Below are 16,121 nucleotides of genomic sequence, written 5' to 3' on the forward strand. Positions count from 1 at the left end.
CCCCCCCCCCCATACACCCCTGCATCCATCCATCCATCTAATCTCGGTGCAGGGGCGCTGGAACAATGTCTCTAGTGGGGGGGGCCGAGAGCCATTGAACCAAACGGTGACCGCGGTGTACGATGGAAACCCCTTCCAGCCAGCACCCCCCGCTCTGTCTCCCGGGGCTTGTGCCCCTGCCTTGTTCTCTCTGGGGTCCGATTCGCCCGCAGGCAGGGCTAGCCCGGCCCGGGCATCTGGGCATCGCCCCGTGCCTGCAGCTTTCCGGTCCGGTCCGGTCCCGGCGGGGTGTCTCTGGGCAGAGCTGCCCACTCCCAGGCGGACAGACAGACAGACAGACGGAGCGGGGCTGGGGCAGCCGGAGCCCGGGGGGGCTGCAGCCCGCATTGATCAGGGCGGGGAAGGGGGAGGCAGGGGCCGCGCTGGCCGCACCCCCCCCCCCGCCTCTCTCCCCCTCCCAGGGCAGCAGCCGCCCGGCCGGCGTCAGCATTTGCGTGCGGGCGCCGGGAGCCCAGGGCGGTGCAGCGGGCCGGGCTCCGCCAGTGCAGGCGGGCGCTGGAGCGGAGCAGGGCAAGGCGGGGAGCCCACCGCCGGCCGGGCCATGCGGCTGCTGCGCGTCGGGGGCTGAGCGCGGCGCCGTCGGGGTGGGCGGAGGAGAAGCGGCGAGCCGGGGGGGCGCAGGGGGGGTGATTTCGCCAATGCCACAATGGGCAGCGCTGCCGGTGCCGCCGGGGGTCCCTGCCGGAGCCCTGCCCTGCTGCTGACCCTCGCCCTGATCCTCGCGGCCGGCCCGGGGGCTGCTCCCGGTAGGTACCCGCGGGGGAGGGGTGCGTTTCAATTCGCGGGGATCCCCCCCTGCCTTCCCCGTCCTCATCCTCGCTCCGTGCAGGGCTGCCGCACAGCCACGCCGAGCTGGGGGGGTCCGCCAGGCCGGGGGGGGAGCCCCCAGAATTGGAGACGAGATTGCAAACATCGATGTTTTGAACTGTAAAAAGGGGGGAGAATGTGGGGGGGTCATCCCCCTTCCTCCCTGGCCATGATGGGGGGTCCCTCCCCCCTCGGCCATATTGTGTGTGTGGGAAGAATGTGGGGGTCCCCCTGATCGGCCATGGGGCATGTGTGGGGGGAGGGGGAAGAAGGTGGGGGTCCCCCCTCTCGGCCATGTTGCATGTGTGACCTGTAGGATGGGGGGTGGGGGATGCAGCAGAGGGAAATTGGGTCTGTACTGGGACGCATTTATGTCCTGAAGCCCCTCTTACCTTCTCCTCCACCCCCAAAAGAGAATCGGGGTCCTGGTTTATTTTGGAAGGATATATTTTTTCTTGTTAAGCGCAGCAAGACACCCAATCAGAGCCCCAGCCCAGCGGAGCCATTTCCCCTGGGTCGTGGTGGAGCCTCCATCACCCAGGGCGGGATGTTTTTTCCTAGAAGATGGGCTCTAGGAATGATTTGGGGGAAGTTCTCTGGCCGGCGCTATGTTGCGGGGGGCTAGATGATCACAATGGTCCCTTCTGGCTTTAGAATCTGTGATACAGTTCACGTCTCCGAGACCCAGTGCCATTCAGTTGCAGGGGCCTTCAGCCTTGGGAAATAAGAAGAAAGTCCCTTCTGTCCCCTCCCCCCAGTGAAAACGGAGTGAGGAACACCATTATAATTGTGTATTTTTCAGTAGTAGCTGCATGAAAGGCGTGAATGGTCCCTATGATGACCACAGAATAGATAACGGGGGGGGGGGGGCAGAGATTAGACTGCTGCCTGCTTTCACCTGCAAAGGTTCACATGCCGGGGTAACCCCACCAACGTACACCCATTCCCCCAGTTCCTATTGGCTGCCTGTGCAGAGAGGGGATCTCCACTTCAGCAGGGTTATAGGGAGATGGGCAGGGATTTGGGGTTAGACTGGGGGGAACGCCCAGGCAGGAATGGAAAAATGAAGCCAGAGTGGGGAGGGGATGGAATTGGGAACAAACTTTCCCGTTTTATTCCCTGCAGCTGATGCTGCTTTACTACGCTTGAAATGTGTGGGGGGAACCATGAATCAAAGAGAGAGAGAGCGTGTGTGAGTGGGAGAGTGAGTGTAGGAGAGAGATTGAGCACAGACGAGGGCTTAATTTAGCAAATGCAGACACTATTTTTACCGGGGTGTCTGTTGTTATGAAAACAATGATTTGTTTCAAAATGATGCCATGAACATTTGCCCGGGTGGCTGGTGGGCCGGGGGTGCCCTTTGGGCATGCAGAGGTGCTGGTTTTATTTGCGATGTACATGCAGAGCACAAACACACACGCATACAGCGGCATGTTCCTCCTTGTGATTTGCAGACCCGGCTTTAAAGCACTGCCTGACGCTTTTTCTTTCCTGTGTAATTTACCCTCTAGCGTCCAAAAGGCACCCAGCGCGCCAGAACACCACGGATGCGCCGGGGGCTGGCTGGGAGGTCCCCCCGTCACCCCCGGACAGTGGAAGGGAACAGGACCCCAAGAGCGGAGAGCTCCTGAGAAATGTCACTGGGGCAGGGGAAAATAGCTACACAATGGCGCCCTCGGAGGCAGCCAGAGTGAAGGAATTCTGGAGAAAGACCCCTGCTGATCTCCCAGGGCTGGCAGCAGAAGGCGTAGGCACAGCTGCTGCAGCTTCCGCGGACCAAGTCAGCGGCCTTCCTGGAGCAGGGATCTCTGTACGGTATTATCCCGGCGGGATTAGCGAGGAGAACAATGAATCGTCGCTCTGTTTGGGATGCCCCGGGGGGGTTGACAGCCAGAGGGCCTGGCCCCCGAAGCCTTTGTTGGCTAAGGACAATGAGGGGGCCATGGAAGCCTCGTCAGCCGTGACTAGTGTGGCTTGGCCTGTGAACGGAGAGGCCATTGTTTTGGCATTAAGTGACACAAAGGGAGCGCCGGAGAGCACGGCCCCTGTCCCCGAGAGCCAGGAGGAGGCCGGGAGCGGAGACCAGCCTGCCAGAGCCTCTCCGGGCGGCGTGTGGAACCCGGGAGCTTTCGTGGAGCTCACGTTCACCCCGCCCACCTACCGGGTCCCCACAGAGATGGCGGGCGCAGCCAGCCCGTCGGCAGGACCAGGCCTCAGCTCTGACTCAGCCGAGATGGACCTGCTGCTGGAGGCCTTCAGGGAAGTGGTGCTGCAGCCCCCCACCCCGGATGGCCATGCCCCTGAGCTGGGCACCCAGACGCAGAGCAGCAGAGGGCTGGCACAGGACTCTGCCCAGAAGGAGGAGCCCCTGGAGCTGTGGCTGGCATCGTCCAGCAGCTCCCCGGCCCAGGGGGCTCTAGGCTACACCGATCTAACCTGGCTCAATACCGAAGTGCCCCCGGGGCCCCAGTTGACCGTCACGCCCCCTGTCGACGCTCTCAAGACCCCCGAGCCTCCCTCAGCTCAGTCGGTCTCCGAGATCATTGACATCGACTACTACGACCTCTTTGGTGGGGAGAGCCAAGGCAGGGGTGGGGGCCTGGAGGGTTTCCCTGCCAGGGGCCCCGGAGGAGCAGACGCCCCCAAGAGGAAACTGGATGACAAGACGACGTCCTGGGCCATTCACGAGCTCTACGACGACTTCACACCCTTCGACGAGTCAGACTTCTACCCCACCACCTCCTTCTACACGGACGGGGATGAGGATGGTGAAGATGACGAGCTGGACGAGGAGGAAGAGGAGGAGGACGGGGGTGGTGGGCTGGCCACGGACCTGGAGGATGAGAACAACTCCAAGCTGCCTATCCCGGTCACGCCCAAGATCCAGACTACGGGGCAGGAGGCCGAGCCCACCAGCCGCCGCTATGTCATCCCCCCGCTGCAGACCTTCATCGTCTCTGGGGGTGGCGCCACCTCCAGACCTCGCCCGGCGGAGACCAGCCAGGACCTGAGCCAGTCGGCCGTGGCGGCGGGACCCGGGGGCGAGAACGGGACCGAGTGCAGGAGTGGCTACGTCAGGCATAACAACTCCTGCAAGTCCGTGTGTGACATCTTCCCCAGCTACTGCCACAACGGGGGCCAGTGCTACCTCGTGGAGGGCCTGGGCGCTTTCTGCAGGTAAGCACCCACCCCTGGGCTGCGAGGAGGTGTCTGGGCCAGTCCCCTTTCGCTAGTGTGGCGGGAGGTCCGAAACTTGCCATGCAACTATATTCCCTGGGGAGGGTCTCCCATGCAAACCGCGTCCCCCGAATACCTCCCAGAATCAGGCGGTGCAGCGGCAGGTCGTGCAGTCAGGTTATGATCGGGGAGGGGGGCGGGGTTTAACAGGCCATGCTCAGGGGAGAATGGAAGTGTTTTCAGCTGAGATTTGAAGGGAGGCAGGAAGAGGCTGTTCCAGTGTGCAGAGGAGAAGAGATTAGTGTCTCCAATTCTCTAGATTTTGGACCAAAATACGGGACATAGTTCAAGACATGCTGGGCCAAACTGGGAGGCTGCATGGGCAGTATTCGCCCTCCTATAACTTAAGTATTCAAAGCTCCGGTTTATTAAATTATAGCGAGCGTTTCCCCCTGAAGCAAGCTCCCGCCGGTTGCCGTCACCCTCCTGCGTTCTCAGAGAGGTAGATCGCGTTGGGTGGCTTGAGCTGGTTGATCAAAAGTTGAGAGAGGGAAGAGGCCCCAGCAAAAATGAGGCCTGCTTGGGATCAGCATGGCTCCCTCCAGTTAATATTCTCTCTGAGGAACGTAGAGACCATGGCATAGAGAGGCAGGTGGCATTTGATGGGAGAAAATATATGAAAGGTTTGAATTGCTGCTGTTATCTGAGCATGCTTGAGTCTGCTTCTGCTCCCTACCTAAGGTAGCCATTGCCAGCCTGCCTGAACATCTCCCAGTCTCACAACCCCCCTGCGAGGTAGGGCAGTGCTGTTACCCCCATGGTACAGATGGGAAACTGAGACACAGAGTGGTTAAGTGACTTGTCCAAGGAGACACTGGAAATCTGTGTCAGAGCAGGGAATAGAACGCCAGTTTCTCAAGTCCTAGACAAGGGTCCTAATCACTGGGCCATCCTTCCCCTCAGCACTCGCGTGTAAATCTGGAGTAACTCCATTGTGAGATCTGAACCCCACTGCCTGCATATATTGATATGTTCCCATTGTGATGGAAGTTTTGACCCTTGGACGCTGGAGTGTGGAGATTGGGGTAGAGGGGGCAAAGAGAAGGGAGATGCAATCACTGCAGTGAGAGGAGGGGAGGGCAGGGGTGTGGATGGCCTCTGAGGTGCAGTGGTCCCGGGGGGGAAGGGGGGAGGACGGGACCTGCAGGAACGAAGTTGCAGATGACGCTAGGCAGTTTTGTAGACATGAGAGGTTATTTAATTTCCAGGGAGTTTTTGCATTTGATTCATTCTTCCTGAATGCACCGTGCCTCCCGTCTCATGTGTGTAATGCAATGAAGCGCTGTGTACTGCCTCGTGCATGGTGAGGAATGCGCTGGGAGCTGCCATTACAGGCCCCTCCCAGGGCAGCAGCTAGCATCGTTCTGCTCCCAGCGGGAGGGGAGGTTAGATGATAGAACAGCCCAGTGGACGTGCTCTTGTGTTCCATTTCTATTGGGCTCTGCATGGAGCGGGTTGTCCGGGGGGGTCATGAGTTAGCAGGGCTGCTGTCCCAGCTCACTGGCGGTGTCAGATAGGGGCTTCCTTTGCGGGAAGTCACAGGTGTCTTCTCTTCTCTTCCTTATTCCGCGTTCAGCACCATGGCCTCTGAGCTCTTTCCGGTGGCGCCGTCAGCGACATGAGCAACCTCTGTCCTGTGTGGTTTGCTCTCTCTCATCCTCTCCCGCAGCAGAGAATTGTGTGCGCCGTGGAGTGTTTTGGCAGGGTGGTGTTCACACTGCTCTGTGTTTATATAGAGAAGGACTGGTCGGAGCAGGGCGACTGGTTGCCTGCCTCGCTGGGGAGAGGTTTGTGGTGGCCCTTAGTTGGTCCACACGCTCGGCCCAGCCCTGGCGCGAGCTCTGTCTCTCACACAGATGATCTGTGCCTGTTTGGTGCCTGAGGAGCAGAGCTGTCGAGCGTGGCCCAAAATCCCAGCGCTTTAGGCTCTTTTAGATATGCTGGGCCCAGGCCAGGGAGCTCTTAGAAGATAAGGATTGGGACCTTGATCTAGGCTGGGAGGTTGTGTGGGGAGCCAGCGTGGTGTGTGGAGGACGGGTTCATAGATTCATACATTCCAAGGCCAAAAGGGACCACTGTGATCACCGAGTCTGACCTCCTGTATGCTACCGGCCAGCGAACTCCCCCCGAATAATTCCTAGAGCAGATCTTTAGAAAACCCTCCAGTCTTGATTTAAAAACTGCCTCCACTTTTCCTCTATGTCAGCTCGGCCTTTTAGCCAGTACAGCCTTCGTCCTCTGTTGTGGGCTTGTGGCTTTTTGAGCATCTAGTAAAGTGTTCTCGAACCATTCCCAATTATCGTTCACATTTTGCTGATTACATTCTTCCTCTCAGCTGATTTGGCTCATGATTGTTTTCGGAGTTGTGACATTGGCCCTTTTGAAGCCCCACATGTGTATATGTCACTGGTTTGGACTTTATTCTGTTTGCGCATTATAAATGTGATCAAGTTGTGATCACTTGTACGTAAGCCACCATGAATTTTTAGTTCTGTGATCTGTTCCTCTTTATCTGTCAAGATGAGGTCTAATATCGAATTGCCCTGTGTTGGACACAACACTTTTTGAGTTAGGGAATTGTCATCTATAATATTAAGACATTCCAAGGATGTTTTGCACTCAAAACAGCCTATTGCCCTCAAATTGAAGTCCCCCTTGATCACGCAGCTTTTTAGACATTATAGACAGGTGTTTACAGATCCGGTCATCCTGTTCCCCGCTGGGATTTGATGGTCTGTAGCGGACACTAATACCCCACCTTGAGCGTGAGTTGTTAGGATGTAGATCCATAAACATTCAAGATCATTTTCTTCCTCGTTGTCAGCGACTTGGAAACAGGTAATGCCATTTTTCACACAGAGTGCCACTCCGCCTCCCCTTTTGTCCACTCGATCCTTCCAAAATTGGGTCTAACCATTGATTTTAACATTCCCGTCATGTGACTCATCCCACCAGGTTTCAGTGATACCAGCTGGATCGAATTCATGCTCATAAATGAGCAATTCCAATTCTGTGTGTCTGTTAAGCAGGCTCCTAGCATTGGTGTATAGGCAATTCAGGAATTTCGTCTCCTTTTGCTCCTTGATTAATTTTGTTCTCAACATCTTGATTTTGTGCTGAGTGCCCAGATCTTCCCTCTTCTTCCCCTCCCCTTTTGTTATTAGTTTAAGCCTCTCCTGACTACTCTAGACAGCCTGTCCCCCAAGAGATTGGGGAGGCCTCCAAGCTATGCAGCCCCCTCTCCCCATAGAAGGTGGACCGATGTTCCCCCAAACCCGCCCCCCTGCCCCACTTGCCTAGCCTAGCCTGGGTGTGATGTGCTCGCAGGAGCCCGTGCCGCTGAGGAGATGCGCTGCGGCGTGCTGTGCCCAGGTTGCAGAGTGGATGGTACAGTTATAGCTGGTGGGAAAATCCCAATTAATAGACCATCCAGCCCAGCTCCCTGGAGCCGATACAGGACCATTCCCACCAGTCTCTTCTCCCATGTTGTGTCCTGTCCTGTCTGAAAGGACTCGAGTGATGGGGCTTCTCCCGCTCCCCTGTAGAGGCTCCTCCACAGCTGGGTGTGAGCTGATTCTTATTTCTCTTTGATTCCTGTCGCCCCTTATTGACTCCTAGTTATATGAATAGGATTACCTGTCTACCCCAGGACTGCCCTTGTGAGCCACCTGGACAGCGGAGCCAGAGTACAATTCAGCTGCCATCCTGCTGAAGTGGGTGGCCCCCCACCCAGCACCCAGCACCCAGGCTCTGGTTGCGGGCCGGCCACTAGCTCAGTCATGGCTCCATCTGCAAGGCTGGCTTTTGTCTCTAAACTCTGGACCTAGACCCTCCCTGAGCCCTGGGGGAGCTCAGACCTGGAGCTCATCTTTGTGCCCATCTTGACTTTCGAGTGGACTGTGTGGGACCTGCTTACCTGGGAAACTCTCTCTTCCCACCTGTCCTGCAGAGAGGCTGAGCGGGGCGGGTCAGATCCTGCTGGGTCTAAACTCTTAGGACAGGGACTGCATGTGCTCTGGCCGGTGGGCGAGACGGAGGTCCCCTGGCTGCCTCTGCCCAGCAAGGGTGTTCATTGCTTAGTTCTGAGTTCTCGTGAGACGTCCAATGGTGGGCACCCCAGAGAAATCCCCTATTGGACCACCCTGAGCCCCTCTCTCTCTCCCCCAGGAATGGGGAGCCTGCGTTCACATGGTGTTTGCATTGGGCTCTCTGCACTGCCATGCTGGGTCGGAGCACGCTGGCCCCTGGTGACTCTAGATGTAGCAGATCATCTGTAGTCATAATCCTGGGAGAAAATATGGAGGTGTCTTTGAGTGGTGGTGGGGGTGATAAAGCCTCCAAGCCATAAGGTTGGGGTGACCCAGGACCCATGAGGGGCGCAGCCACATCCCGACCTCATGAACAGTATCACAGCCCGCTGCCGCCTGCTCTCTACCCCTTTGGGCATTTTGCTTACGGCCAGGCCGATTTCTGCCTTCAGAAGCGGGTTAGTTACAGCAGCTACCATGGGCCTGCCGCAGCAGCAGGTGCTTAGAGGATGTGCTTGAGCGCAGGGGAAATTGGGTGTCTGTCCGGGCTTAGGGAGTACCCAGGAGGAATTTGTATTGTGCCATGTAAACCCTATCGGTCTGTCTGTCCATCCGTCTGTCCAGCCCCTCCCACTCTATCGGTCGTTTTTGTATTAGCACCACAGATCTAGGGCAAAAGCTGTCAATAATAATCCTTAACAGCACTCATTTAACTCCCTCTGTCTCTATCACTTTCCCCTCCCTTTCTGTCTCTTGCCCTCTGCCTTTCCTTTCTCCCCCTTCCCCGTCTCAGGGCCTCTTTCAAGGTCTGATTTGAAGGGGCTCGGCTATTATCTGCAGTCAGTAGCAGTATAACAATCGGTGTTTTCCTGGCGCGCCCGTTGCTGATGTTCTGCGGCACCTGGCTGGGGGGAATTTCCTTTCCCTTCCCTGCTTGGCTCCTGGCGTTCCGGAGTCACTGACCGTGATCCGTGCGGGCAGGAATCTCTCCAGGTGAGCCGCTGGAGCTCCGCCAGCCTGTGGCTTGGTGGGGCTGGTCAGCGAGCGGTGGTGCCGGAGGCAGCGGGGCTGTTCGGGGTGGCACGCTACCTGTAGACAGCTCCTGGCCTCTCAGAGCAGGGTGTGTGACTGCTCCGGGTCCCCTCGCATCTGATAACCACACGACTCCCTCTTCCCCCGACCCCACGGCCGCTGATATCCACCCAGCTCTGCTAGCCGGCTCCAGGGGGCTCCTTCTCCCCGTCCCCCACCCTGTCTTGGCTTCTCCATGGCCTCTGCAGTCCCATCCCTCTGGGGAGTTGCAGTATATGGCAGGGGATGGGGCAGAAGGCCCCTCTCCCCCGTCAGGCCGCATCAGCCAGAAGGAGCAGCAATGGAAGGAGACGCCTGCTGGCGACTGGCCTTTTCCGCCCCTCTCCTGCTCCCCGCTCAGGCCCCAGGGACGACGCTCGCTTGGGGACTGAGCTGGACGCCGGGAAGGAGCTGGCGAGTGCTAAGCCCCAGAGCTCCTCTGCTCCCTTTGCCGCTCCCACAGCAGCCCTCCAGGAGCGTGGATCCTGGCCCAGCCCCGTGTGGTTCTATTGCTGCCTGGGTGCCCTTAGTCATCGAGAGGGCAGGCCAGGTCCTGAGTGCCGGCGGGGCGAGGATGGCGAGGGGGAAGGATTTCCCCATCCCTCCCTGCCCCCACAGCGCTGCCTGGGCTTAGCGGGGCAGGAATTAGGTCAGTGCCGCTCTGCTGAGACGCGCACTGCGATGCTCCCGTGTCTCTAATCGGCACTGGCAGATTGTGCTGCAGGAAAGCCAGGGCTGGCCGTTGATGGGCCACTGCCATATTCCCTGTGTGCACAGGAGGAGGCCATGCATGTAATATACGCCATGTATCCCATGTGCACAGGGAGAGGCCATGTGTGTAAGGCAGGGGGCGGCAACCCTTGAGAAGTGGGGTGCCAAGTCTTCATTTATTTACTGTAATTTAAGGTTTTGCGTGCCAGTCATACATTTTACATTTACAGGGGCCGGCGGACGGAACCCCAGACTGGCAGCGGGTTGAGCGGGGCAGGCGGCAGGGACCCCAGCTGGCAGGGGCCAGCGGACGGAACCCCAGACCAGCAGTGGAGGCGACAGACAGCGGGTTGAGCTGGTCAGCCCGCTGCGGTCTGGGGTTCCGTCCGCTGGCCCCTGCCAGCCGGGGTCCAGGCCGCCGGCCCCGCTCAGCCCGCTGCCAGCCCGGGGTTCTGTCCATCCAGGCCGGCAGCGGGCTGAGTGGGGCCGGTGGTTGGGACCCCGGCTGGCAGCAGAGTGCCACTAAAAATCAGCTCGCGTGCCGCCTTTAGCACGCATGCCGCAGGTTGTTGACCCCTGATGTAATGTATGCCGTGTACTCCGTGTGCACAGGGGATGTGTAATGTATGCCATGTACAAAGCCGCATATGTAACATATGGCATATGTCCCATGTGCTAAGGGGGAGGCCATGTGTGTTTAAAAAAAAAAAAAAAAAAAAAAAAAAAATTGTAACAGTCAGTATGTACCCCATGTGCACAAGGGAAGGCCACATGTACAAATGGCACGTACCCCATGTGCACTGGGAGGAGGACACGTGTGTAATGTACAGCATGTACCTGGTGCACAAGGGGAGGACAAGCGTGCATCGTATGATGCACACAATGTACATGTGCCCTGTGTGCAGACGTGAGAGGCCCCATTGTATATGAATTTAGAGACAAAGAGAATGGAATCTTATTTGGTGAATGTGAGTGGACCCCTGGGTAGAGGTGACTGGAGCGTGTGTTGGGTGACTCCCTGGGCAGACGTGATTGGACCCTGTACCGGGCTGAAGTGCTGGGTCACTGCCCTGGACGGATATGATTGGCCCGTCCCGAGCTGATGTGCTGGGTTGCTGCCCTGTGTGGACATAATTGGACCCTGTCCCAGGCAGACGTGCTGGGTCACTGCCCTGGGCGAACATTATTGGACCCCATCCCAGGCTGACATGTTGGGTCGCTGCCCTGAGTGGACGTGTTTGGACCCTGTCCTGGGCTGATTGGACCCCGTCCTGGGCTTACGTGTTGGGTCGCTGCCCTGGGTGAACATGATTGGACCCCGTCCTGGGCTGATTGGACCCCGTCCTGGGCTGACATGCTGGGTCACTGCCCTGACTGGACATGGTTGGACCCCGTCCTGGGCTGATGTGCTGGGTCACTGCCTGACTGGACATGCAGCCTGTGCCTTAGGGGGTTGTGATTTATCAGGGGTGGGCCTCGAGCAGAGGTCGGGCATGCCCTCATCCAGCACAGCGCTCTCCGAGGCGGAAGGACGGCCTAGTGGATTGGATGCCAGAAGGGGCCTCAGGAGCCAGGGTTCGATTCCTGATTCAGCCAGAGACTCCCTGTGTCACTTCCTCCGCCCTGGACCTCAGCTCCCTGTGAAGTGGGGATGATGCTCCCCTCCCTCCCGGGGGGCAGCGAGGAGAAAATCCACTAACGAGCATGAGGGTCTTGGATGCTACACCGATGTGTAGCCAGATGAGGACCTGGACAGATGTGCCTGGGGAGCGGCAGGGGCGTCCCTGCCGGGGAAAGCTTCCCCCGCCCCCCAGCACTAGATCAGAGGCGAGTCTGATTGGTCCCCGTGCGGCTGAGCGGGAGGAGGTTTGCCGCAGTGTGACCTGGGGCGTACAAGCAGGGGGCACAGCAGAGCTGATCTCCCAACAGCCCCAGGGAGATGTTTGACGTGTGTGGGGAGACACGTAATGCGGGAGGATGTTGCCTGGGCTCCAGCCACAGGCTGTGCCCGCAGCATAGCCCAGCCCTATCTGTGGCAACCCTGGCTGGGCAACTCATTTTTTCAGCCCAGGTTAGTGTCATGTTATAACTGCAGGTAGAAGCAACTCCTGCTACCTCAAACTCCAAAGCCACTGCATTGTGTTCCCAAACCTGGCTGTTTACTTATATAATTGCCATCACTGTTCCGAGCATCAGTGCAGTAATTCACAGAAAAGCTGCACCTCGTGAAACACAGCGTTGAGGCCGATAATAGAACACACTTGATCTCGTAGCCTGCCCCACGGGCTCAAGCGGCAGATGAGCAGGATGAGCCCCGGGGCCCGTGCAGAGGGGTTTGTTTCGCCTACGCAGAGGAGCCAAACTGATTCCAGTTCCAGGTGAGAGCGAAGGGGAGAAACGGAGTGACCAAGGCCAGTCTCCATAGGGGATGGAGGCCCATATGCAGGCCCATAGCGGAACCGACCTGGAGGGTCATGTACCGGAGCGGCTTCTCTCCTCTAGAACGATGCTCTCGGATCCTACAGGCCTGGTCCCAGGCACTGCAGCTTGCAGGGAGGGTCACGCAGAGCCTAGGACTATTACTGTAGGATCCTATAGTATGTCGTCATTATCAGGGGCCTTCCCTGTTGTGATCAAAAAGTGGGTGTGTATGTGCATGCCGGGGTGGTAATTTGTTTAGGAGCATAGGACTAGACGGGATCTCCTGGGTCTCTGAGTCCAATCATTTGTTTTCACAGGACACCTAGTCATAGGGTCCCGTTCATGAACGTATCCATTTCAATAGTCCCACCAGTTCACATGCAGATGACTGGATTCGGACTTAGTCCACGAGTAGCCCCATTGAAGTCAATGGGACTTAAGAACATAAGAACAGCCATCCTGGGTCAGACCAAAGGTCCATCTAGTCTTCTGACAGTGGACAGTGCTAGATGCTTCAGAGGGAATGAACAGAACAGGGCAATTATTGAGGGATCCCTCCTCTGTCACCCACTCCCGGCTTCTGGCAGTCAGAGGTTTAGAGGCACCCAGAGCATGGGGTTCCATCTCTGACCATCTTGACTAATAGCCATTGATGGACCTGTCCTCCATGAATTTATCTAGTTCTTTTTTGAACCTTGTTCTACTTTTGGCCTTCACAACATGCCCTGGCATCGAGTTCCACAGGGTGACTGTGCTTTGTGTGAGGAAATACTTCCTCTTGTTTGTTTTAAACTTGCTGCCTATTAGTTTCATTGGGTGATCCCTGGTTCTGGTGTTATGCGAAGGGTTAAATAACACTTGCTTAGTCACTTTCTTCACAACATGCATGATTGTATAGATCTCTGTCATATCCCCCCTTAGTCGTCTCCTTTTTTACGGTGAACAGTCCCAGTCTTTTTAATCTCTCTTCACATGGAAGCTGTTCCATACCCCTAATAATTTCTGTTGCCCTTCTCTGTCCTTTGTCCAGTTCTAATATGGTCTTTTTTGAGGTGGGGAGACCAGAACTGCATGCAGTATTCAAAGTGTGGGCGTACCATGAATTTGTATAGGGGCATTATATTTTCTGTCTTATTATCTATCCCTTTCCTAATGGTTCCTAACATTCTGTTCGCTTTTTTTGACTACCGCAGCACACTGAGCAGATGTTTTCAGAGAACTATCCACAATGACTCCAAGATCTCTTTGTTGAATGCTAACGGCTAATTTAGACCCCATCATTTTATATGTATAGTTGGGATTATATTTTCCAATGTGCATTACTTTGCATTTATCAACATTGAATTTCATCTGCCATTTTCTTGCCAAATCACCCAGTTTTGTGAGATCCCTTTGTAACTCTTTGCAGTCAGCTTTGGACTTAACTATCTAGAGTAATTTTGTATCATCCGCAAATTTTGCCACCTCACTGTTTACCCCTTTTTCCAGATCATTTATGAGTATGTTGAACAGCATTGGTCCCAGTACAGACCCCTGGGGGACACCACTATTTACCTCTCTCCATTTATAACTGACCATTTATTCCTGCCCTTTGTTTCCTATCTTTTAACTAGTTATTTATTCATGAGAGGACCTTCCCTCTTTCCCCATGACTCCTTACTTTGCTTAAGAGCCTTTGATGAGGGGCCTTGTCAAAGGCTTTCTAAAGGTCAAGTACACTATATCCACTGGATCCCCCTTGTCCACGTGTTTGTTTACCCCCTCCAAAAATTCCAATAGATTGGTGAGGCATGATTTCCCTTTATGAAAACAATGTTGACTCTTCCTCAACGTATCATGTTCATCTATGTGTCTGATACTAGTTTCAGCCAATTTGTTTGGTACTGAAGTTAGGCTTATCAGCCTGTAATTGCCAGGATCACCTCTGGAGCTTGTTTTAAAACTCGGCGTCACATTAGCTATCCTCCAGTCATCCAATACAGAAGCTGATTTAAGCAATAGGGCATACCATCGTTAGTCGTTCTGCAATTTCATAGTTGAGTTCCTTCAGAACCCTTGGGTGAATACCATCTGTTCCTGGTGACCTAATTTATCAATTTGTTCCAAAATCTCCTCTATTGACTCCTCAATCTGGGATAGTCCTCAGATTTGTCACCTAAATAGAATGGCTCAGATAAGGAAATCTCCCTCACATCCTCTGCAGTGAAAACCGATGCAAAGAATTCATTTTGTGTCTATACAGCGGCCTTGTCTTCCTTGAGTGCTCCTTTAGCACCTTGAGTGTCCAGGGGCCCCACAGATCGTTTGGCAGGCTTCCTGCTTCTGATATACTTAATTTTTTTTTTTTGGCAGTTAGTTTTTGTGTCTTTTGCTAGTTGCTCTTCAAATTTTTTTTTTTGCCCTGCCAGATTGTTCTTTTACACTTGACTTGCCAGAGTTTGTGCTCTTTTCTATTTTTCTCACTAGGATTTGACATCCAATTTTTAAAGGATGTCTTTTTGTCTCTCGTCACCTCTTTTTCTCTGTCGCTTAGCCATGGTGGCATTTTTTTGGTCCTCCTATTTTTTTTTAATTTTGGTACACATTTCGTTTGAGCCTCTATTATGGTGTTTTTAAAACATTTCCATGCAGCTTGCAGGCATTTTACTCTTGTGACTGTTCCTTTTAATTTTCATTTAACGAGCGTCCTCATTTTTGTGCAGTTCCCCTTTTTGAAGTTAAATGCGACTGTGGCGGGTTTCTTTGGTATTTTCCCCAAATAAGGGGAAATTGAATTAAGGATGATTTAACGTATAAGGATGTTACATTTAATTACATTATGGTCACTGTTACTGAGTGGTTCAGTTATCATCACCCCTTGGATCAGATCCTATGCGCCACTTAGGATTAAATCAAGAACTGGCTCTCCCCTGGTGGGTTCCAGGACTAGCTCCAAGAAGCAGTCATTAATGGTGTCTAGAAATTTTATCTCTGCATCCTGTCCTGAGGTGACATGTACCCAGTCAACATGGGGTGCAGTTGGAACCCCCCATTATTATTCAGATTTCTGTTTTTGTAGCCTCTCTGACCTCCCTGAGCATTTCCTAATCACCATCCTAGTCAGGTGGTCGGTGGTATATTCCTACTGCTATATTCTTATTATTCAAACATGGAATTTCTTTTCATAGAGATTCTATGGTACAGTTTGATTCAGTTAAGATTTTTACTATATTTTACTCTATTCTTTCTTTAACACATAGTGCCGTAGTTCCTATATATTGTGTACCCTGGTGTTCCCATGTCCCATTGATTATCATTCCACCAAGTTTCTGTGATGCCTGTTACATCAATAACCTCATTTAATGCCAGGCACTCTAGTTCGCCCATTTTAGTATTTAGTCTTCTACAAGCACTTATGAAGTGTATCAATATTTGGTGGGCTGCCTTCCCGTGATGTAATCGAATAGGACTCTCTTTCGTCGACTGTTTCTCTTCAGTTGCTACCTGCACTTTATCAACTTCCATCCTCTTCTCTTTACTAGGATACAGGGAATCCCCATTAATAGATCCTCCCCAAGGGATGTCTCTGTCCGAACCGTGTGCTCCTAGGCACCTGTTGGCTTTTCCCAGCCCTTAGTTTAAAAATTCCTTTGTGACCTTTTTAATTTTACATGCGAGCAGTCTGGTGTCCTGGCTGAGCCCCTCACCACAGCCCCTGGGCGGCATGATGTTCCTGTGCTGTTAGACATTTCTCGTTCACCAGTCAGCGGGGCCCAAAGGAATCAGGGCAGAAATTCCCACCCATCG

General features: G+C 54.5%; 1 protein-coding gene across 1 annotated transcript in view; it reads left to right on the forward strand.

Annotated features, from left to right (window-relative positions):
- Window positions 1-719: 719 nt before the first annotated feature.
- The window catches only part of CSPG5 (chondroitin sulfate proteoglycan 5), a 37,656-nt gene continuing 22,254 nt past the window's right edge, over window positions 720-16,121 (forward strand). The window contains exons 1-2 of the mRNA XM_026652098.1: window positions 720-806; window positions 2,379-4,044. Of these exons, the coding sequence (XP_026507883.1) occupies window positions 2,534-4,044 (1,511 nt within the window). The 5' untranslated portion in view covers window positions 720-806; window positions 2,379-2,533. The remainder of the gene's footprint in view (window positions 807-2,378; window positions 4,045-16,121) is intronic.

Source organism: Terrapene carolina, unplaced genomic scaffold, assembly GCF_002925995.2.
Source record: "Terrapene carolina triunguis isolate 2854851 unplaced genomic scaffold, T_m_triunguis-2.0 Scaffold111, whole genome shotgun sequence".
In the NCBI taxonomy this organism is placed as follows: domain Eukaryota; kingdom Metazoa; phylum Chordata; order Testudines; family Emydidae; genus Terrapene; species Terrapene triunguis.